Source organism: Coturnix japonica, unplaced genomic scaffold (assembly GCF_054131305.1).
Source record: "Coturnix japonica strain WE unplaced genomic scaffold, WE-NBRP24 Scf061, whole genome shotgun sequence".
Taxonomy (NCBI): Eukaryota; Metazoa; Chordata; class Aves; order Galliformes; family Phasianidae; genus Coturnix; species Coturnix japonica.
Window position 1 is genome coordinate 94,698 of NW_028188964.1, and position 22,309 is coordinate 117,006.

General features: G+C 48.0%; 3 protein-coding genes and 1 long non-coding RNA gene across 7 annotated transcripts; 2 read left to right on the forward strand and 2 right to left on the reverse strand.

The window, feature by feature from the left end:
• Positions 1 to 1,516: 1,516 nt before the first annotated feature.
• LOC146751774 (uncharacterized) lies at positions 1,517 to 3,755 on the reverse strand. The gene is made up of 2 exons (XR_014941111.1): positions 3,451 to 3,755; positions 1,517 to 1,788 (listed from the first exon to the last, which is right to left on the reverse strand). It is a non-coding gene; the product is annotated as an uncharacterized LOC146751774 (long non-coding RNA).
• On the forward strand, positions 2,358 to 8,652 carry LOC146751775 (uncharacterized). Of its 4 annotated transcripts, none has more exons than XM_085533468.1 (7): positions 2,358 to 3,077; positions 4,409 to 4,451; positions 5,757 to 5,841; positions 5,935 to 6,213; positions 6,900 to 6,982; positions 7,074 to 7,145; positions 7,529 to 8,652. In XM_085533468.1, the coding sequence occupies exons 3-7, from the start codon at positions 5,803 to 5,805 to the stop codon at positions 7,650 to 7,652; spliced, it is 597 nt and encodes a 198-aa protein (XP_085389594.1). In that variant the 5' UTR covers positions 2,358 to 3,077; positions 4,409 to 4,451; positions 5,757 to 5,802; the 3' UTR covers positions 7,653 to 8,652. The 4 variants fall into 4 exon arrangements, with proteins under 4 accessions (XP_085389594.1, XP_085389593.1, XP_085389591.1 ...); XM_085533467.1 differs by lacking the exon at positions 2,358 to 3,077 and adding an exon at positions 4,153 to 4,227; XM_085533465.1 differs by lacking the exon at positions 2,358 to 3,077 and having other exon boundaries at positions 4,234 to 4,451.
• A 4,150-nt stretch (positions 8,653 to 12,802) lies between these two features.
• On the forward strand, positions 12,803 to 18,626 carry LOC146751776 (zinc finger CCCH domain-containing protein 11A-like; the record flags this gene model as incomplete). The annotated part of the gene is made up of 10 exons (XM_085533574.1): positions 12,803 to 13,013; positions 13,254 to 13,370; positions 13,862 to 13,942; positions 14,163 to 14,273; positions 14,496 to 14,558; positions 14,799 to 14,882; positions 15,403 to 15,864; positions 16,424 to 16,497; positions 17,125 to 17,269; positions 17,964 to 18,626. Coding segments are annotated over 10 exons (1,668 nt in total), but the record flags the coding sequence as incomplete, so codon positions are not given.
• Positions 18,625 to 20,405, reverse strand: LOC146751777 (uncharacterized). The gene is made up of 4 exons (XM_085533492.1): positions 19,393 to 20,405; positions 19,246 to 19,310; positions 18,952 to 19,027; positions 18,625 to 18,751 (listed from the first exon to the last, which is right to left on the reverse strand). The coding sequence occupies exons 1-4, from the start codon at positions 19,525 to 19,527 to the stop codon at positions 18,662 to 18,664; spliced, it is 366 nt and encodes a 121-aa protein (XP_085389618.1). The 5' UTR covers positions 19,528 to 20,405; the 3' UTR covers positions 18,625 to 18,661.
• Between the last annotated feature and the right edge of the window lie 1,904 nt (positions 20,406 to 22,309).

Consider the following 22,309-nt stretch of genomic DNA (forward strand, 5'->3'; position numbering starts at 1 on the left):
GAACATTCCAGATCTGCTATTCTGAAAGTTTTATGGTCCTTAAATATGATGACGGTTACTTTTTTTCCCCCCCTCAATCTTGTAAATTTGATTTTAATAAGGTGGAAAGGTTGTTGAGTTAATTATATAATTAATAAAAATTAATTCTTATATGATGACAGCCCACTTATTTAAATAGCCACGAAGTGGTCCTTCTGATTCCTAATGAAATGGTGTCTCCCTTCAGAAAGAGAAGAAAACACTATCCCCACCTTAAATATCATCTCACTGTTTTCCAGGTCAAGCCCCAAATCCATGCTCTCTTTTGTACAGAGAGCTACAGTGTAGAGGGTAAATGCTGGTAGAACCAATAAGCCATTGATAATTGGACTGTGTATTAGTTGCAGCTAATCTGACTGCAGAAATATGACTCATTTCTGTAGTGTGAAAGATGAGGTCTTTTAACGTTTGCTTTATGCATCTGCCCTTGTCTGAGATCGTAATTAGGGTATCTTTGATTCCAGAAGGTCCTTATGCATATTTGCTTGGAGCTGCATACTTACAGCAGATAGTGCACTTCTTTCTTAGCTTGGATAGGACAGTGTACCTGTATATTTAGTCTTCTGTGCCTGCAGCCTGCAATCTTGAAGATAAGGAGAAACAGAATTGAGTACCTAATATTTGCAGCTGAATTCTCCTCTACCAGTCTTCTGTCTGTGTATACTACTGGTGAAGTTGGGAGTTGACAGGACACGTATTCCAAGCTGCTCTGTAAATATGCCTCATCTGAACCATCACAAATAATATCAAATGTAGGAGCTCATAATTTGAGTGCAAAACAGGAGGATTTTTTCTTCCTTTTCTGGTGTTGAAGTTAACTGTTGCATCATGAGGCTATGCATGTAAACATGCAAGATCGTATAAACCACTTGAATTTGTAACCCACAACTTGTAGTGGACCATATTCTTAACCATCTAGGCAGGTGGTTTATCTTAGCATGCTGGAATTGCTCTGAAGAAGTTAGTTTTTGGATTTTGCTGTATGCTATGAAAATTGTTCTGCATATTGTCAGAAAGCATGAAAACCAGAATAGCTTCTGGCTATGTTACTGTGCTTTCCTGACAAAATTCTTCATAGGCTAGTAGTATAGATTATAACTTTCTCTCTGTGCTGGTATTCTGTTTTGGTTTTGGTGGTGTTTTTTTTTTGGTTTTTTTTCTGTTGTTGTTGTTGTTTGTTTTGGCCTTCAATGTAAGGGGGAGGAAGGAGAAGGAAGTAGGGGAGATCTTCCCATGACCAGACCTTGCCCTGTAGTTTCAGCCAGTTTAGAGAATTGATACGAAGTTTCAGAAGAGTTACTTATTAGTTACTTTGCATGGTATCTTTTGTAACAGAGTTCACGAGGTTATATTGCTTTGTCTTAAATAAATAAGTGGAAAAAAAGACAAGAAAAATTAAACTGAACCACTTGATTTATTCTTGATTCAGTTTATCTTATCAGAGAGAAGGAAAATAGAAAAGGATGCTTGAATACAGTTACAGTTTCAAATAATATTTATTTATTAGCTTCATTCTGTAAATATACCGAATAAAATTGTTTTACAATTTTCCCAACAAAATGAACGTTATAATTAAATTTTTATATAGGGAAATGAATTACAAACAATTCAATTTATACTTAACAGGAAGTACAGTGCAGCAAGATACAAGAAGGCCAAGTTTCACTGGAGTGTGATGTGTTATGCAAGGAAATGAAACGGAAGGCGTCTGAGGTGGTGTATCCATTTTAGTTATGTTATCTTCATTGCCTTGAGAAAAGTTGGAAAAAACAGGCAGATCACTATTTTTTCAAGACAGTAATAGTAAGAAATGCAGTGTAACTCAGCGTACAGTTTAATTGCACATTTAATTTTTGGACTATTGAATCTGGCTTATTGCTGAGAATTGCACTACTTGTAGATAGTGTCAACTCACTTGATGAAACACTGTGTTAAGGTAATGCTCTATTACCTCTTTATTTTTAATGTACATTGGAACTGGAGATTTCCTCTTCAGCCAAGAAGTGCTAATCAATGATAATAAATCATTACTGCTAGTGAGAGCTATAGAAGCACTTCATTTAGGCCTTACTTTTACTTTGAAGGTTAGCAAAGTGTTATCTTGTGTGTTCCTGTCACACAGTATTAGGTGACTGCCACAATTATAGAGAGCTTTCAGCAACTGCATGTGCTTTTCAGCCCATTGTAAACATGGATGCTCTCCAATAATTTTGTTTGAAGTAAAGAAACTGCTGCATAATCTCACCGAAAGAGACAGAATATCCACATTGTTTTTCTAGGCCTTTTATGGAAACATGAGGAAGTGGTGCATGAGCTGGTTAAGTTTCTGGCATTTAATTTGCTGTCTTGAATGCTATGTAACAGTTCTGTAGAGTGATCAGTTGTAGTTCCAGGTTTTATTTTTCATAAAACTTTCTGATGGTGAAGCAAATGTAATTGCATTGACAGTTTCCATTACGACAAGAGCAGTAGAACAATATGAGTATGCATTATCCAATATGTCATTTGGTACAAAAGTGGAGATTTCCTTTTGCTCTAGCAGTCAGGGCATATTTAACTACTTGGAATGAAGTGTGTGAGTGTAAATTACATACATATATAAGGATTTACCCATCAGTGTACAGTGTGCTGAATTGAGGATTGAGTTACTGAAAGCTTAGAGTGACTTTATTAAGGAATTTTCCCTGGTATTAATGAATATATATATTTATATTTTCCCCAGGTTTTATATTTGTCATTTGAATTTTCCAGTTAGTCAGAAGTTTAGTTTTATAACATGGTAGCGTCTCTTATGTTCCATGTTTTTCAAACATGAATTGATAGAGGTTTTTCACAGAATGTTTTAGAATCTGAGTAAGCTCATAGCTCACTTGGTGAAGGTTTTGCTCGCTTTTCTGAGAACTGTTCTATAAATTATGGCTCTGTAAGATAATAGTTTTACCTGCTTTTACAACAGTTACTTATCACTTTGTATGTCTGGACAGATAAAAGAGGCAGAAGCCAAAGCTGTTATTGAAGAGGAGAAACGAAGACAACAGGTATCAAACTTAATTCTTCTTCCCCCCCAACCTCGTTGTGTTAATAAATCACTTGATGCATGTGCAGCCCAATCTGTATACTTTGTACAGTGTTTCTCCCAGTTACTGCTTTCAGCTGTTATGTTGTCCTTAGGTATGTGCCATGAGTGATCTACAGTGGTTAAAAGCAAGTATATTTTCTCTTAACAGTTCTCACATCTGTGGGCAAAATGGTAATCATTTGATGTCGCATTAGAATAACTGTATAATGTATACATATATTTAAATACAAAATACTTCTGATTTTTATCCATCATTTTATAATTCCTTAAATTCACAGAATTACTAAGTAGCCTCTGTAAGGTTGAATTACTGAGTGAACCTTCTTACTTACTCCCCTTCGTGAGAGTGAAGAAACCTAAATTGGTCTCTGTCCTTCAAGGTCTGGTGGGAGTGGGGAATTTTTTTGTAATTGCTGGCTCTGGTGAATGTGTGTTGTCAGCGCTGTAATACAAGAAGCTTCTGTGCCAGCTGCCTGGAAATACTGTCACTAATCTTGTTTCAGAAATTAACCGTAAGCTTGGTTGCTGGTGACAGCTAACTCAGGTTTATCATCTGGGCGCTGCAGCCTCAATGCACTCCTTCCAACAGGCTTGTATGCCTGTGACAGAGCACAGACCCCCCCGGTTGTACACCCCCCATCGGACCCCCCCCCACATTAGATCCCCCCCCATTGTATCCCCCCCCCCCATTGAATCCCCCGCCCTCCATTGGATCCCCCCGTTGTACCCCCCCCCTCCCCCACTGAACCCCCCCCATCGGACCCCCACCCCATTAGATCCCCCCCATTGGACCCCCCCCGGTCTATCCCCCCCCTATTGGACCCCGCCGTTCGATCCCCCCCCATCGGACCCCCCCGCTCCCGGTCCGTCCCCACTCACCGCTTCCTCCTACGGGGCTACCAACACCTCCGCACTTTACGGCGACGCTGTCGCAAAAGCGCCGCACCCCGCTGCGCTTTACGGCGCGCCGCGAACTGCAAGTCCCAGTGTCCCCCGCGCTGCGCCGCGTTACGTCTCTCCGGGGACTGCAACTCCCAGCGTCCCCCGCGCGGCTCAGGCGCAGAGCGCGCGGTGTGAAAAAGGCGGGAAGGCGTCGGGCGGGAGCTGAGGTGAAGCAAAATGGCGGCGGGGCCGGGAAGGGCCTTGGGGCGGGATGGGCGCCATTGGGCCTCGTTATAGCGGGATAACGGTGTTATTCTGGGACGTGGAGTGAGAGAGACCGGGCGGCCAGGGGGGATTTGAGGGGAAATAGTGAGGAAATAATGCTCAATGGGCGTGTGTTCCCCTCAGGTGAGCGGCGCCATGGGCAAAAGGAGGAGCAGCCAGGTGACAGGTAATGACTTAAAATGGCCTCAAAATGGCCAAAAAATGGCCTTAAAATGGTCTCAAAATGTCCTCCAATGGGCCTCCAAGCGGTCTTAAAATGGTCACCAAATGGCCTCCAAGCAGCCGCAAAATGGCCTCAAAATGGCCACGAAATGGTCACAAAATGGTTTCCAAAGGGCCTCAAAATGGCCACAAAATGGCGTCCAAGCAGCTGCTGTTCCTCTTGCAGGTGTTGACCACCATGATGGCCCCAATGTCAAAGTCAGGGCAGGACTGAGGGGAGACAACAAGGGGGGGGACGACTATAGTGGGGACAACAATATGGTGGACAGCAAGGGGGGGGACATCAATGGAGGGGACACTAATAAAGGGGACACCAATATGGGGGACAGCAATATGGTGGGCAGCAATATGGTGGACAGCAATATGGAGGACACTAATGGGGGGGACACTAATATGGGGGACAGCAAGGGGGGGGACATCAATGGAGGGTACACTAATAGAGGGGACACCAATGAGGGGGAAAACAATGGAGGGGACACCAATATGGCGGACAGCAAGGGGGGGGACATGATTGGATGGGGCACCAATGGGGAGGACAACAATAGAGGGGACACCAAGGGGGGGGACACCAATATGGCAAACACCAATATGGCGGACACCAATATGGTGGACACCAATGGAGGGGACAAAAATGGAGGGGACAGGGACACCAAGGGGAGGGACAGCAAGGGAGGGGACACCAGTATGGTGGACACCAATATGGCAGACACTAATGGAGTGGATACCAAGGGGGAGGACATCAATAGAGGGGACACCAAGGGGGGGGATACTAATATGAGGGGCACCGAGGAAGAGGAGACCAATGGAGGGGGCAGCAATATGGGGGACACCAATGAGGGGGACATCAATGGAGGGGACATCAAGGAGAGGGACAGAAATGGGGGGGACACCAATAGAGGGGGCAGCAATGAGGGGTATGTAAGTGGAGGGGACACTAATATTGGGGACACCAAGGGGGGAGACAGCAATATGGGGGACAGCAATGGGGGAGACATAAATGGGGGGGACACCAATATGGAGGACATCAGTATGGGGGCCATGATTGGAGGCGACGCTCTGGACAATGGCGGAGGGATGGACTCAGTGCATGGAGATGGAACAGAGAGGTAATGGGGGGAAATGGGAGGGCGGGGGGCAGAGGGGGGGCTGGAGGTGGAAATGGGGCTTGGGGGTAGGAATGGGGCCTGGGGCCAGCAATGGGTCCCGGTGCCCCCCAGCTGATGGGGTTTGGGGTCTGTTTGGTTCCCAGCCGCTCTGATAACGGAGGCCCAGCAGCCGCCCCACAGCTCAGCGTGATGGAGGAGCTCAGCCCCACAGCAGCCCCATTGGCACAGGTAGGACAGGGCCTCTGCCCCCCCAGCGTCACCCCACAGCTCCCCATGGCTATGGGGCAGGGAGCACACAGGTTATGGGGGGGTTTGTTCCAGGATGGGATGGATGGCTGCGAGCAGCAGGAGGACCAGAACAGCCCTGAAATGGGGGACCTACAGCCCCATAGCACCCCACAGCCCCATAGTGACACCGATGGGGGCACAGAATGCATTGAGGCCACCAAAGAGCCATTGGAGGGGGAGTGGGCAGCCAAAGCGGAGCCCACTTGTGGGGCAGAGCATGAGGAGCGCTATGGGGCTGGCACTGTGGGGCTGCCCCACATCTCAGCACCGGAGCACAGTGGGGTGCCAGGGGGGGACACCGAGCTGCTGCAGGTAATGCCAGAGTACTATGAGAACCCATAGGGAACAGCCCCATAGCACCCCACTGCACCCCACATTGTCCCTCTTCACCCCATAGAGCTCCAGTTCACCCCAGTTTACCCCCCATTCCACTCTAGATTGCCCCAATTTACCCCAGTTCACCCCAAATCACTCCAACTTACCCCAATTAACCCCAGTTCTCCGCCATTCACCCCCAAATCACACAAATTCATCCCAGTTCCCCCCCCAGTCACTCTCAGATCCCCCTTGCCCCCATTCACCCCAAATCACCCCAATTCATCCCAGTCCCTCCCCAACCTCCCCAATTCTCCCCCATTCACCCCAAATCACCCCAATTCATCCCAGTCCCTCCCCAACCTCCCCAATTCTCCCCCATTCACCCCAATTCACCCCAGTCCCCCCCCAAGTCACCCTCAGTTCCCCCAATCCCCCCCAATTTGTCCCCATTCACCCCAGTTCATCCCAGTTCCCCCCCGTCACTCTCAGACCCCCCCAATACCCCCAATTCTCTCCCATTCACCCCAATTCACCCCACATCACTCCAGTCCCCCCCCAAGTCACTCTCATATCCCCCAATCCCCCCCCATTCACCCCCATTCACCCCAGTTCATCCCAGTTCCCCCCAGTTCATCCCCTGTTGCCCCAGTTGCCCCCATTTCACCCCATTTTTCCCCCAGCCCCCCACCCCCTCCCAGCCTGCAGCCCCTCTGTGCCCTGTGGACGCCGATGGGCTCCTGGCCTCACCCAGCTGCACCCCCAGGTCAAACCCCCTCCCCCCACTAGAACCCAGAGCTCATTTTGGGCTTAAAAAGCCCCGGATTGGTGCCATTTTCACCCCCTTTGACCCCCAGGAATGAGGTGGCACCACGTGAGGATGCGTCTGCGGTGCTGGGGGGGCTGATCCTCGAGCTGTCCAACCTCAAGTGAGTGCTGGGGGGGGGGTTAGGGTTAGGGTCCCATTGGCACTTATGGGGTCTCACTGTCCCCTATGGGGTCTCACTGTCCCCTGTGGGGTCTCACTATCCCCTATGGGCTCTCATTATCCCCTATGGGGTCTCATTGGTCTCTATGGGGTCTCACTGTCCCCTATGGGGTCTCATTGTCCCTGCAGCCGCCGTGTGATGAGCGCCCATCGTGCCCTATAGGGGTCTCACTATCCCCTATGGGGTCTCACTGTCCCTTATGGGGACTCTCATTGCCCCCTATGGGGTCTCATTGGTCTTTGTGGGGTCCCATTGTTCCCTATGAGGTCTCATTGGTCTCTATGGGGTCTCATTATCCCCTATGGGGTCCCATTATCCTACAGCCGCCGTGTGATGAGCGCCCATCGTGCCCTGGAGTCGCTGCTGCGGCTGCGTCGTGAGCGGAGCCGGGGGGTGAACAACAGCAGGAGGAGGAGGAGGAAGATGGAGGGGGACGAGCCAGGATGAAGCTGCAGCTGTGAGTGGGGCTTTATTGGGGGAAAAAAGCCCATAATGGTGCAATAAACACACGAGTGTGAGCAGGGCTGGAACAACACAACTACACAATAACACAACAACACAACAGGGAACGGCTGCTGAGCTCTGCTCCTGGTGCAAAGTGGTGGTGTAAAGCTGACGGTGCACAAATGATGGTGCAAAGTGGTGGTGCACAACTGAAGGTGCAAAGGGATGGTGCACAAGTGATGGTGTACAAATGATGGTACAAAGTAGTGGTGCAAAGTGATGGTGCAAAGCTATGGTGCACAAGTGATGATGCACAACTGAAGGTGTAAAGTGATGGTGTAAAGATGATGGTGCACAAGTGGTGGTGCAAAGCTGATGGTGTACAAATGATGGTGCACAAGTGACAGTGCACTAATGATGGTGCACAGTTGGTGCCCAGCTGCTGCCTTCTGTCCCACGTTGCGCTCAGCACAGCCTGGGGATGACACAGAGTGCGTTATTAGTAATAGTAATTAGTAATTACGGCCTTAATTAACATCATCACCACCACAACTGCCCCGACACACACAGTACAATATGTGGGGGCCAACCCCATAACCCCTATAGCCCATAACCCCTTATAACCCCACAACCCCAAACCCCAATAACCCCATACCCCTATAACCCCATAACCCCATAGCCAACCCCATAACCCCATAAATAACCCCATAACCCCCACAACCCCATAAATAACCCGATAACCCACAAGCCCATCACCTAATAGCCCCTATAACCCCATACCCCATTACCTGCTATCAGTCACCGCCGTCCCCGTGTCCCCGTGCTCTCGGTGCATACACAGAGCGATATGACGCCGGGGTGAGCGGGCAGAACCTCCTGGTGTGCGCGTTGTCCCGCGTGGCGCCGCACTGCGGACACACGTAGCGCCGCAGGATGGGGCACAGCACGCGGCCACGCGCGTCCTTCAGAGCGTGGCTGCTCCACACCGCGCGGGACTCCCCGTTACGGCGGCAGAACGGGCAGAACGGGGACGGGAAACGGGGGCGGGCTGATAAGGGGGGGCGGGCCGACAGGGGGCGCTGTGGTGGTGCGATAGTGGGTCGTGATAGTGAGAAGGAGGGCCTTGGTGGTGATAGGGGGGGACATGGTGATAAGGGGGGATGGGGGGGTGGGGGGGGTCCTGCTGATAAGGGAGGTCCTGCTGACGCTGTGCTGAGCCGTGGTGACACCGACACACCTGGGGACACACACAGACATGGTGGAACATGGCAAATGGCGACCAGGGATGGGGACACCCCCCCCAATATGGTGACCCCAGTGGCAATGACCCCAGGTGACCCCCCATTATGTTGACCCCCCCCATGACAGTGACCCCAGTAATGGTGAACCCCCCCAATATGGTGACACCCCCATGATGGCGACCCCAGTGACACTGACCCCAGGTGACCCCCCGGTCACATTGCCCCCCCCCTGCCGTTGCCCCCCCCCCCCCCCCCATTCCCATACCTGCCGTCCCGGTTTGGTCTGCTCGGTTCTGTCCCGTCCCGGCTCGGTCCGTTCCGTTCTGTCCCGTCCTGGATCGGTCCGTTCCATTCAGTCCGGTCCTATGGTTCCGTTCCCGCAGCAGAGCCCTCAGCAGGGCCGGCAGCCCCATGGAGTCGCACCACGGCTCCCATATAGGGCCGTGATCCCTTATAGGGCCCTGATCCCATAGGGGGCTCTGATCCCATATAGGGCTGTGCTCCCTTATAGGGCCGTGCTCCCCTATAGGGCCATGCTCCCTTATGGGGCCGTGCTCCTCTATAGGGCCCTGATCCCATATAGGGCCCTGATCCCATATAGGGCTGTGATCCCTTATAGGGCCATGCTCCCATAGCCGTCCATGCGCCCCTATAGGGCCGTGCTCCCCTATAGGGCCGTGCTCCCGTTGCCGTCCGTGCTCCATTCCCCCCCCCAGCCCCGTCCCCCACCTCCTTTATCCCCCGACCCCCCCCTTTATCCCCCCCCATTGGAGCCGCCTCGTCTGCCCTGTGGGGCGGCGGCGTCTGGGGCTGCTGCCGTGTGGGGTCGGTGGTGCTGCTGTGGGGTGGGGCTGGCACCGGGGGAGCGTTGGGTGGGGGGCACCTCATGGGGGCACGGGGGGGGCCCGGCGGGGGCTGATGGGCCCCTTTGGGGTCCCATTGTAAGAAGTTTGTAAACGTTTGTTCATTGTGTGGGGTGTCACAGTTTGTCAGTGTTTGGGGGGATGTTGCTGGGGGTGGGGGCTGTGCGGGAGCGGGGTCGAGCGGGCTGCCGGGTTCCTGGGTAATCCCCCAGTGGTGGACATTCAGAACGATTCTGCACAGCCAATATGGTTTTGTCTTCTTATCTGGTTATGGAGTGTGACATTATAATGCACACTGGACAGAACTGGAATGCCACGAAGATTCTGTACAATAGTGTTACATTGAACTTGGAAAAGTTGTAACTCCATTGTGTACTGTGCTGTTATCTTGAACTTGAATGCACTGTTCTCTACAAGTTGACTAAGTGTTGCCATACAGCATTTCACAATTGTTAGGCAGATTGCTGTTGTGTGCTTTCAGGATTGTAGGCACTACAGCTGCATCACTTTGGTCTGTTATTATGACAGCTTAATTGTTTTTCGCATATGTTTAATGTTTGATTCATTTGCGGAATAGCCTTAAATGTGCGAATCACCTTTGGAGTAACAGGGAGTACGTGGGGGAACCTTTGCAGGGGCTGGAGATGATAAAGAGGGGGGAGATGTTGGGTATTGGGCAGGTGGTGCCTGCGTGCACCAGGGCTGGAGTCAGGGAGGTCACGGGTATCTGATAGGGGCGGTCACCTGCACCATTAAATAGGGTTTGTGGCATGGCATTAAACTGGTACTTTCGGCGTTACACACTGTGTGCTCTGGTTAGCATTTGGGCTGCTGTGCTAACAGATGTGTCTGGGGTTATCTTGTTTTAAAATGGAAGGGCTCGTAAGGAGCAGAGGGATGTGAGGTATTTCTAGTCCGCTTCATGCTCCCGATTCTAGAACCCTTCCAATTGTGAGGAGAACAGAAGTGCTGAGCTGTGTGCGTGTTCCACGGTGCAGAGTCCAGTGACAGTTGGTGCCCCGTGTCTGTGCTGAGCAGCATTGAGGTCTTTAGGAACGTAGGAATCTGCCAATCTGTTGTGAAGGTACTAAAGGTAAAAAGGCAGCATTTCTATCAGTATTGGAGGAGGGAAGGAAACTTTGTCCTTAACTGCTGTTTTTGTTCCCTTTGTCATGCAGTCAGTCCAGCAACTAACTTGAGAGCCCGACTTCTCCTCTCTTTAGTTTAGATTTGGGAAAATTCCCTGAAAAAAAACATTTTTTTTTTGGAAAATTCACTAGTGTTTGTGTGAGTAAAAGGTTCCAGCCTTTCCTTACTGACTGTAGGAAATGCTTAGCACAGAAAAGTGCAGCACTTTAATGAAAGAGTTCCGAATCACTTGAATTTGATCTTCTGTCTGTCCTGGTTGTAGGTTTTACTGCACTTGATACCTTAAAAAAAACCAAAACCAACAAAACAAACCTAAAATACCAAAATATTTGATTTTTACATCAGAAAAGAAAAAAAAAACAACAACCCAAACCCTTGTTGTGGCTGAGCAGAACGTGCTGCAGCTCCATGCAGTGCTGAGTTACCGTATTCAGGCACATGTGTGTGGATTTGTGTATTGATACGCACTGGCATGCTTTTGCTGTCCAGGTAACAAAGACAGGGGAAGGTTTTAGTGTTTTCTTCATAGGTGAATAGAAACTTAACATGAGCCAGCAGTGCGCTCTGGCAGCCCGGAAAGCAAATGGGATCCTGGGCTCCATCAGGAGAGGGGTGGTCAGCAGGGATAGGGAGGTGATCGTCCCTCTCTACTCTGCTCTTGTGAGGCCCCATCTGGAGTACTGTGTCCAGGTGTGGAGCCCTCAGTACAAAAAAGATATGGAGATTTTGGAAAGGGTCCAGAGGAGGGCCACAAAGATGATCAGGGGGCTGGAGCACCTCCCCTATGAGGACAGGCTGAGGGAGTTGGGTTTGTTCAGCCTGGAGAAGAGAAGGTTGCGGGGTGACCTCATTGCAGCCTTTCAATACCTGAAGGGAACTTACTCCCAGGAGGGGAGTAAACTCTTCGAAAGGGCTGATAATAGCAGGACTAGGGGAAATGGTTTTAAGTTAAAAGAGGGAAGATTTAGGTTGGATGTTAGGGGAAATTTCTTTACTAGAAGGGTGGTTAGGTCCTGGAACAGGCTGCCCAGTGAGGTTGTGGATGCCCCGTCCTTGGAGGTGTTCAAGACCAGGTTGGACGGGGCCCTGGGCAACCTGATCTAGTAAATGTGTATGTTTGGTGGCCCTGCTAGTCAGGGGGGTTGGAACTACATGATCCTTGAGGTCCCTTCCAACCCGGGTAATTCTGTGATTCTGTGATTCTGTGAAGAAACCTTGATGACCAGAAATTCCAACTTACAGAATTTGACATTGGCAAAGTGAGGAGGAAAATTCTTCCTACCCCGTTATTCTTAATTGACGGATTCAGTGTTGGTTCGGCCTACAGGAGAAGTGAACTGCAAGGCTTGGAAGATCGCTGTCTTTGCTGAGGTTGTCCAGGTGGGTGAGCTTGAAGACCTGCAGCGGTCAGACAAATGTGTTGGGGTTACTCACTGCTGTCACTCGTGGTGTTGAAGGAGGGGCTCCATTGGAGGGCTTGCAGCCGTGCAGCCCAGGGGCTCCGTGCTGAGTCAGGGTGATGTTACTAGAGTTTGACCAGTGTTGAGGAGGGCAATGTTTTGAAACAACTGCTCCTGAGAGACTGATAGAATGAAGAGAAGAAAGCTGGGAAGATGATAGATAGGAGCACAGCTCAAATTTATGTGCTCCTGATATTTCAGTTTTTTCTTGCGTGCTCAGCTTCTTTTTGCTCCTGTGGCCTTTGCCTTGCAGGTTGTTTTCCTGAATTTAAGCTTTTACTGGGTGAATGTTGTGTAGGGGAGGATTTCCTTGTTCACCCAGTAGCCAGTTGGATGGGCAACTGGTGACTCAGCATTTATCTGTGTGGGTTTTCAGCCTTGCCTGCCATCTTTGTGCAGTGGTTGTAAGGTTAGGATCAAAGTTTTAAATTGATCCTTTTCTTCCTGTAGCTACGCTGCCAAGTCCACCAGAGTCTGCAGGTGACGATCCGAGGGCAGCTCAGATAACAGTGCAGCAGAGCAAGCTTTCCGTGCAGTCCGATCCCTCTCCACAGTCGGTGGAAGTGATGGAAGTGGAAAACTCAGAGAATGTCCCAAGCCCGACACATCCTCCCGTTGTCATCAATTCTGCAGATGATGACAAAGGTGATGGTGAGTGTGGTTGATTTCCCGGTTCTCTAGTAGTTACACTATTCACTTAGTCTGCTTCTATGGGTTTACCAGGTAAGTGTAGCAGTTTAAATAAAGAACCCATCTGTAGTCACTTACATTTGTACTTAAGAATATTAACTGTGGGCTGCAGTGTCATTGTATGAGCTACATAAATGTGGGAAATCTGATTGAATTCCTACCGCGTACCTAAAGAGGCTGATTTTTTCTTTCCTTGTACAGACCAGCTTTCTAAGGAGGGAGAAGAAATAAAAACACCTGTCCAGCAACCAGCTAAAGAAAACCATCATGGATTGCGGATCATTTCCATTAGGAAATCTAATGCTGATACAAAACAAGGTATTCCAGGATTAATCAGAAGCACTTGCCAATTAACTCCAAAGCAATTTATTGTACAAACACAACAGAACATAGGGTTGCTGAATGGACTCGGCTATTTCCATGATCTTGTTCCTACCTCGTAACTTCATGTGCCTTTCAGATTAGGAAGGTAAACTCCTTTGTTTAGAGCATTAGAGCACGACGAGGCCACAGCATGGAGTTTAAGTGCCTGTATGTGCATCTTTCCAACCAGTGGTGAAAGCCACATTTGCTGATAGAGGAATCTAATGTCATGTGGATGGGATAAAGTAAGGGATAAAGCCTACTTTTAATATCCAGAAGGATGAAAGGAGGGCAGCAGACAGACATCAGGTCCATGGTGCTCTTAGCTGTGGGGAGAGCTGACAGGGTTTGTTCTGCATGCTTCTGAGCAGGAGGCAGTTTGCAGAGCTGTGGTCCTCAGCGTGTGCCTCTGTCCTTCAGTCTCATTCACTGCTCTGTGTTCCCAGATGACAGTCTGAATTTTGGAATAAAAACACTTGAAGAGATCAAACTTAAGAAACAAAAGGATAAAACCAAACAACAAAGTGGTGAGTTCATATGCCCTACTTTGTTATCCTTCTGATAATACTCAGATAGCTGGCACTGTGTTGGGGAATAGAGCTGTGCAGTGGTTGTTGCACATTGGACAGTAGTGAGTAAGAAATGCGCTTTGGTCTTTGTGACGGTTCTGTCAGGTTTGCTTTTGTTGTTGGCAGTGGCTTTTCTTTTTCTTGTTGTAAACACTGTCTGTTTGTTCACTTGCATCAGAAGGGCCTTCAGGAGCTCCTGCTCATCTGCTCCAATCTCAGACTGTTCCTGTGCCTAAGAAGGAGAATGTGCGGACACTGGTCAGAACTGTGACGCTGTCTGCAAAGCAGGGTAATGAGGAGTACCTTTGTTTCCATTTGGTGGCTCCTAAGTGGAATGGATAAATTACAATTGGGACTTACCCTGAGTGCATTACAGTTGCAATATTATTTTCTGTCAGGGCTGTCAAAGTGGTGTCTTTTGGGTGTATTTGTTTTGGGTGGGAAATGGGCTCACAAGACAGTAATTCTGTTGGTTTCTGACAAATAAGCACTTTGTTTTTCTTTGTTTTAGGGGAGAAGCCCGTGATTCGACTGAATATTGCTGATGAACCTGGAAAACAGGAATCCTCTGTAGGTAAGGGCTGCTTGTGAGCTGCTGTTTGGCTGCCTCCACGCAAATGGGAGGGCACTGCTGAAGCAGGAGGGAGGAAAATGTGTCGTGGGTCTGTGATTACTCCATGTGGCACACAAGTGTAGCAGCTGGAAGGTGAATTTGAGAACATACACTTGGAGAAACCACAGTTTGTGGTTGACTGTTGTAAAAATCTTTCTCCAAAGGAATTATCTTAGGAATGTTGTTGTTTTCTCTCTGTAGCTGATGTCAGTGGCCTTCCGCTGAAACGCAGCCTTGCAGAAAGGCTGAGGAAGAAGATCAAGATTGACAGAGCACCAAGGAGAGGTAAATGGTCATTGGTGTTTGCTGCACAGATTCTCTAGGCTTTCTGCTTGTTCTTTCCTGGGAGCGTTCTCTTTGCGTGCTTGCTGAAGTCTTCATCACTGGGATTTGAAGTTCCTTTCCCTGCCCCGTTTTGAAACGTGAGCACAGAGCTGGCATTTATGCAGCATCCCTGGTTTGTTCCGTTCTGTAGTTCAAGGCATGAAGTCTCTGAAGGAGAGACAGGGGCATACTTGTGCTCAGATAGATAATAACTAGGTATTACACCTGCTTTCCCCTTTTTCCTTCTCATGAATTTAGACCACTTCCACAGAGCCCTAAATGTTAATTTGAAAGGGAAAAATCTGACTGGTTTTCAAAATATAGGACAGGTGGCTTAGGAGAGAAAACTGCAGAGTGAAGCTGTCCTGTGATGCGCTGTTGGGAACACTCATATTCTGTAATATTATGACAAATCTGCAAACTTAAGCTCTCATTGGACTCTCATTTAATCATTATGCTTCTCCTTTCTTGATGATGGCAGAGAAGGGTGCCAAGCCAGCAGGGGAGATCCATGTCAAAACTCTGGAAGAGATCCGTCTTGAGAGAGCGAATCAGCGAGGAGAAACCCCAGCTGCCCCCCAGGCAGAAGGGTGCTGTAAGGTGGAGGATCCCAGCTCCAGGGTGAGGCCTTCCCCTGCAGTTCACATCAAAAGCTACTCGGAAGCCCTGGCTGAAAGGAAACACAAAGGACTGGAGGAAGAGAAGCAAAAAGTAGAAGAGCTTCTTACTGACAAGAGAGCTGAGGGTAAATGCAAGAACAAGAGAATTTTCCCTCCACCTGGGCCAGGTAAAGTGAAACTGGAAGAGCCACGGCGTAAAATCAAGCGATTGGAAGAAGTGCATATTAAAACCTTGGAAGAAATCAAGCAGGAGAAAGCCCTGCGGATGCAGCAGATCGCAAAGCCAGCAGGTAAGGAGGTGCTTCACTGTCTGCTCTGCCGAAGTGCTTCCCCTGTCAAGCAAATGGAGTTTGCTTAGAATTGCCTGGGCTGTTTCTTACAACATGCAAAGGCAGGAAGTGCCAGGATGTCCATCCATGTGTTTTTCCATTGAATCCGTGGTGTCTGCCTGCTTCATTCTGGAAAATTCATTCGCTGTGAGGTTTTGTAATTCAGTTTCTCCTGTACTTTCTTTCTGCCATGTTTTTGGTGTGGCATGTTCTGTGTGTTGATGCCAAGGTTGCCTTCATCTTTGGCGTGTGTTGCTTAGTTCGATATGTAAATGTGTTTGTAAAGCAAGGATTGACTCCTCAACACGGGGGCCAACCTCTGTAAAAAAGGTCAGGGGGGGTGAGTTATTCATTGGGGAGGTGAAAGGCTTTGTGATGAGACAGCATGTGAAGGAGGGAAGAGCTTGGATACTGTATGGACTGCGTGATGTCGCCTCTGTCTGTGCTTTGTTATTGAATGTGAGGAAATAAGCACATGGAGGAAACACTGGCACTCAGGTTTCTTTCTATGCTTGCTGTTGACCAAATGATTTTCTTTTTCCTTGTTTTAAAGCACCTGGAAGAGAAGAGGAAAAGACTGCAGAATGGAGCAGGGCTGCTCCCAAAGCTGTCTCTGCACCCGCAGAGGTGAGTCCCTTCTGAAGATGGACACATTGACACAATTTCTTCACGTGTTCTCATGTCTCACTGCTCACCATGTGCCACCATCATGAGTGCATTCCTACCTTCCTGCCTTTGGTGAAGAGCTGCAGCCATGTTTCACAATCCTGATACTTTCAATGGCTTTCCCAGACAGCTTTGCACTCCTCAAACTCAGAATTGATCTGATTGTATCTGGCAGTGAGGCAGTAACCCTGCTGGCACCAGGTACAACTTGTGAGGTTAACGTGGGGGGCACTGGATACAAAAAGGCCACGACGGCTTCGTGTTCAGGGAAATCAGACTGTGGGTGGATGTTGTGTAGGGGAACAGGAATGACTTTCTGTTGCTCAGATAGAATGTGGTAGGTAACAACTCCAGTACTGCGCTGATTTAAACGAGCTTGCTTTGTTAATTGCACACGTTTGAAACAGTGTTTTCACAGCAAAGCATGGATCTTGTTATATGCAGGCATTTATGAAAGGGTCAGTGACCCAAGTGACAGGAATGTACTGTTCCAGGTGCAGCCGTTTTTGCAATATCTCCAATCTGATTTCCTTCATACACTCCCCCTGGTGTTTGTTCTGATTTTGCACTTACTTTATTTCTTTTTAGCCCTGGGATCAGAGTACACCAAATTCTAGAGCTCAAGCAAAGAGCCTTGAGGGGACAATAAAGGAGAAGCTGCAGCTGAGACAACCGGAGAAGCTGAAGAAGGAAGTGGCTGCTGTGCCGGCTGCTGCTAAAGAAACAGTCCAAGGTAAAAGTGCAGAGCTTAGCAGTCCTGAATCCACCCTTCATGGTCAGCTTATCAGCTTGCAAAGGCCTAAGTGAAATCTCAGCACGGTGGGCACCAGCATTGCCAGGGAAACCATCAGCCCAACCTCAGGAGCAGAGAACTATGAATGAGTGTTGAGTGTGAGGTGGTCCTCGGAAGTAAAGGGACCTGAGTACTCATGGTGGGTGCGTGCCTTTGCTTAGTGCTAGAAAGGGAAATGCTTATTTTTTTAGTTCACTTGTGTTCCTTCCAGCCAGACTTCAGCTTGAGAACGAGGGACAGACAGTGGCACTGAGCTGCAGACTTACCTGTGTGATAAACCCCTGGATGTATTTTGTGGGTCTGTTGTGGCTTGCACAGCGTCTGGTTGCACACTCTTGTCTGTAGCTGCTGCTTTTTCCTTTCTCTAGAGGGACCATGTATTGCTTTCTCCTGCTGTATGGCTGTTTCCCTTGTCTGGGTTATAATATGGTGTAGCTGTGCAGTTTCTTTGTTCCTTTGGTCGGACTGTTGGTATGCAGCACTTACTGTGGAAGATATTGCTGAGATTTGTGGAAAGAGCAATGTAATTTTGCTGGCCGGATGTATTTAACTGTGGAGAAGAGCTGTGGGAATGACAGGACAACCTGGACTCCTCTCAAGGCACAATTGTACCAGCTCTCTCTTCTTCCTGTAGCCAAGGGCAACGTTTGTGTGAAGCCTTGGGATGGCAAAGCCAGCAGCCCCACGAAGCGAGCAAGGAAGCGGAAGGCTGCTGAGATCTCTCCCTCTGCTGTGGCAGCTGTGAATCCTCGGAGAAGCACTGAAGAAGAGGAGCCTCCAGCTAAAAAAGCTAAAATAGCAGCTTTGGTAAGGAGGGGAGGAAGTGTCAGTGCTGTCCTGGTCAGGCTTACTGTTAACTTCCTTCAGGAGCCCCTTGGCCCCCATGTTGGGTTAAGGCTCAGCAGTGCTGAAGGAGAAGTGCTGCAGAGGAAGGATCTCCTGAGCAATCATTGACTTTGTCTTCCTTCTTTCCAGACTGCTGCTCCAGCCCTGCCGGAGGTCAGCCTGCTCACCAAGGCTGTAGAAGATGACCTTGAAAAGTTCATCTCGGAATTCTTAGAGGAAATGGAAGGACAATATGACTTGGAGCTGGAGAAGGATGTGGATGAACTCCATCTTGAACTTTCCGAGATGATTGACAGTATAACTGAGTAGTCTTATAGTATATATATATATATAAAAATAAATATTTTAAAAGGCTTCACAATAATGAGTCTTAAAGCACAGCTGAACTGGTAAAAGATTGGCAGACTGCATTCCATTGTCCTGAGTTTTCCTGCGGGTCAGAGTTGAGGTCCTGTGCATCCATTCCCTGCTCCTGGTTGGCTCCTTTCAGCAGCAAGAGGACAAAGCAGTTCTGTGACAGCCCAGAAGGACGTCCATCCAGAAGGAGAACCCACGTCTCCTCGCCCGCTCCTTCTTCTGTAGGTGAAGATGGGGCAGAGATGGAGGTCAGGGTCTGCTGCACAGCAGGGGGATCATGCAGGACTCGGGAGCCCAGCAGCACAACAGTGCTGGAAGGAGCCCTGTCCTCAAGGAGACCCCATTGCATGGGGAGACCCCTGTTGGATGGGGAGACCCCTGTTGGATGGGGTGAGGGTGCTGTGTGTTCTGCCCCTTACCAGCTGTGCCTCCACCAGCTCCGGCAGCACAGCCCCAGGCTCACACTCCACCTCCAGCTCCATCTGATGCTGTTGCCTGTGTTGAACAAGGCTTGGTTGGAGTCTATCACCACGGGGGGCTCCCCAGCACTGTGTGCCCACCCCCCAGGGCTGGGATGGGGCTGCTCTGCCACACTGTGCAGTAACCAGAGCCCCATCTCCAGCAGCACTGCAGTCCCATTGCTGCCCCAGGTGTGTCAGAGACCCCCGTGTGCAGGCGTGGGGTGCAGGGTCCCATGGGTGGGTCCCACTCACCAGGCACCCTCCAGCTCCAGCTCCTCCCGCTCCTCTCGCAGTCGCTGTTTCTCCCTGCGCAGCACCTGGAAGACAAAAACATGAGCTCCAGGTCCACAACATGGGGGTGGGCAGCCCCCCACCCCTTCCCTCAACCCACCACACTACCTCGATCTCCTCTGTCTCAGCCTTCAGCTGCTCTTCCAGCTGGGCAATGAGCTGCTTCTCCTGCAAGACAAAGCGTGTACCACCAGGGGTGGCTGCGTTGGGTCCCATTCGGCCATGGGGGACGGGGGGGCTCATCTGGGGCTGATGTGACCTCCCCCCTTAATATGGGGGCTTGGGGGGCGGTTAAAGGTGAGTTAATGGGGTTTAATGGGGTTTACTAGGGATTAATAGGGATTTATTAGGGATCAATAGCAGTTAATAGGGATTAATAGGGATTAATAGGGGTTAATAGGGGTTTAATAGGGATTATTAGGGATGTAATGGGAATTTATTAGAGATTAATAGGGATTAATAGGGGTTTAATAGTAATTTATTAGGAATTAATGGGGGTTTAATGGGGTTTAATGGAGGTTAATGGGGGTTTAATGGGAATTAATAGGGGTTATTAAGGGTTATTAGTGGGTTAATAGGGGATTAATGGGGCTTAATACGGGTTTTATAGGGATTTATTAGGGATTAATAGGGATTAATAGGCGTCAATAGGGGTTATAAGTGAGTTAACATGGGATTAATAGGGGTTAATGGGGTTTTAATGGAGATTAATAAGGATTTATTAGAGATTAATAGGGATTAATAGGGGTTTAATGGGGATTAATAGAAAATTAATAGGGAATAATAGGGATTAATAGGGAATTAATAGAGGTTAATGGGGATTAATAGAGATTTATTAGGGATTAATAGGGATTAATAGGGGATTAATAGGTTGTAATGGGGATTAATAGGGATTTATTTGGGATTAATAGGGGATTTATTGGAGATTAATGAGGTTTAATGCGGGTATAAGGGGGTTTATTAGGGATTTAATAGGAATTAATAGGGATTAATAGGGGTTTAATGTGGATTAATAGGGATTTATTAGTAATTTAATAGGATTATTAGAGGATTAATAGAGGATTAATAGGGATCAATAGGGGATTAATAGGGATTAATAAGGATTAATAAGGTTTCATAGGGGTTTAATGGGGATTAATAGAAATTAAACGGAATTAATAGGGGTGTAATGTGGATTAATAGGGATTTATTAGTAATTTAATAGGATTATTAGAGGATTAATAGTGGATTAATAGGGATTAATAGGGGATTAATAGGGATTAATAAGGTTTAATAGGGGTTTAATGTGGATTAATAGGAGTTAATAGGGATTAATAGGGTTTCTTAGGGGGTTAATGGGGATCGATGGGGGTTAATGGGGGTTAATGGACGTTAATGGGGTTTAATGGGAGTTTAATGGGGTTTAATGGGGGTTAATGGGATTTAATGGGGTTAATGGGGTTAATGAGGTTAATAGGGTTTAATGGGGTTTAATGAGGGTTTAATGGGGTTTAATGGGGGATTAATGGGGATTATAAGGGATTAATAGGGTTTATTAGGGGATTAATATGGATTAATATGGATTAATAGAATTAATAGGGATTAATAGGGATTATTAGGGCTAATAATTATTAGAGCTATTAATTATTAGGGCTATTAATTAATTAATTATTAGGGCTATTAATGCCATTATTAGGGCTATTAATACCATTATGAGGACTATTAATTAATTATGAGGGCTATTAATTAATTATTAGGGCTATTAATGCCATTATTAGGGCTATTAATTATTAGGGCTATTAATGCCATTATTAGGGCTATTAATTATTCAGTCTATTAATTAATTATTCCGGCTATTGATTAGGATGAATAATTAATTATTAATTGATTATTAATTATTAGGCTAATTAACCCTAATTAACTCCATCTTTTCTCTTTCCAGGTCCATATCGACGACGGAGCGACTTCCGCCCCCCCCTAATTAGTTAATTAATGATTAATTAATTAATGACCAGGCCAATGGCTCATGAATATATAATCATATGCTAATGAGGTCTCAATGTTAGTTGATTGGGCGTGGTGGGGTTTGACAAAGCCACACCCCCTTCACTTGCATAAATAATTAATGCGCACACGTTAACGAAGCTGGTGCCCGATTGGTCGGCGTCTTGTTCTTCCTTCGTTCCGATGGGGTTAATATGGGGGGGGGGGTTAATTAAGGCATTAATTAAGAGGTTAATTAAGGGGTTAATTATGGGATTAACGAGGGTCGATGTGTGGCCGGGGGTGGGGGGGAGGGGGAGATGATGGATGCGGTTGGATGAGAATAAAGATGGCGGAAGAGCGACAGGGTCTGGTGTTATTGGGGGGGGTATGGGGTATATGGGGGGGATGGAGCCTATAAGACCCTATAGACCCCATAGGACCCCATAAAAATCAATAGGACCCCATAAGAATCCCATAGGACTCCACAGAACTCATAAGTCCCTATAAGACCCCATAGGACCCCATAGACTCCATAGGACCCCACAGACCCCATAAGACCCTATAAGACCCCATAGGAACCAATAGGACCCCACAAGACCCCATAGGAATCAATAGGACCCCATAGAACCCCATAGAAACCAATAGGACCCCATAAGACCCCATAGAACCCCATAGGAACCAATACGACCCCATAGAATCCCATAGGAACCAATAAGACCCTATAAGACTCCATGATACCCCATAGAACCCATAAGTCCCTATAAGACCCCGTAAGACCCCATAGAACCCCATAGAGACCCCATAGGACCCCATAGAACCTCATAAGTCCCCATAGAACCCCATAGGACCCTAAAAGGCCCCATAGGAATGAATAGGACCCCATAAACCCCATAGAAACCATAAGTCCCTACAAGACCCCATAGGACCCCATAGGAAACAATAGGACCCCATAAGACCCCATAGGAATCAATAGGACCCCATAGAACCCAATAAGATCCCGTAGAACCCCATAAGACCCCATAAGTCCCTATAATACCCCATAGGACCCCATAGGATCCAT

Excerpts from the sequence above, each read along its gene's own strand:
- LOC146751777 (XM_085533492.1), bottom strand. The coding sequence starts at position 19,527 with ATGAGCCCCCCCGTCCCCCATGGCCGAATGGGACCCAACGCAGCCACC. Across the intron at positions 19,311-19,392 it reads CTGAGACAGAGGAGATCGAG|GTGCTGCGCAGGGAGAAACA; the intron begins GTAGTGTGGTGG and ends TTTGTCTTCCAG. Across the intron at positions 18,752-18,951 it reads AGCTGGTGGAGGCACAGCTG|AAGAAGGAGCGGGCGAGGAG; the intron begins GTAAGGGGCAGA and ends CTTCACCTACAG.
- LOC146751775 (XM_085533464.1), top strand. The coding sequence starts at position 5,477 with ATGGGGGACAGCAATGGGGGAGACATAAATGGGGGGGACACCAATATG. Across the intron at positions 5,614-5,756 it reads CATGGAGATGGAACAGAGAG|CCGCTCTGATAACGGAGGCC; the intron begins GTAATGGGGGGA and ends TTTGGTTCCCAG. Across the intron at positions 6,214-6,899 it reads GGGACACCGAGCTGCTGCAG|CCCCCCACCCCCTCCCAGCC; the intron begins GTAATGCCAGAG and ends TTTTTCCCCCAG.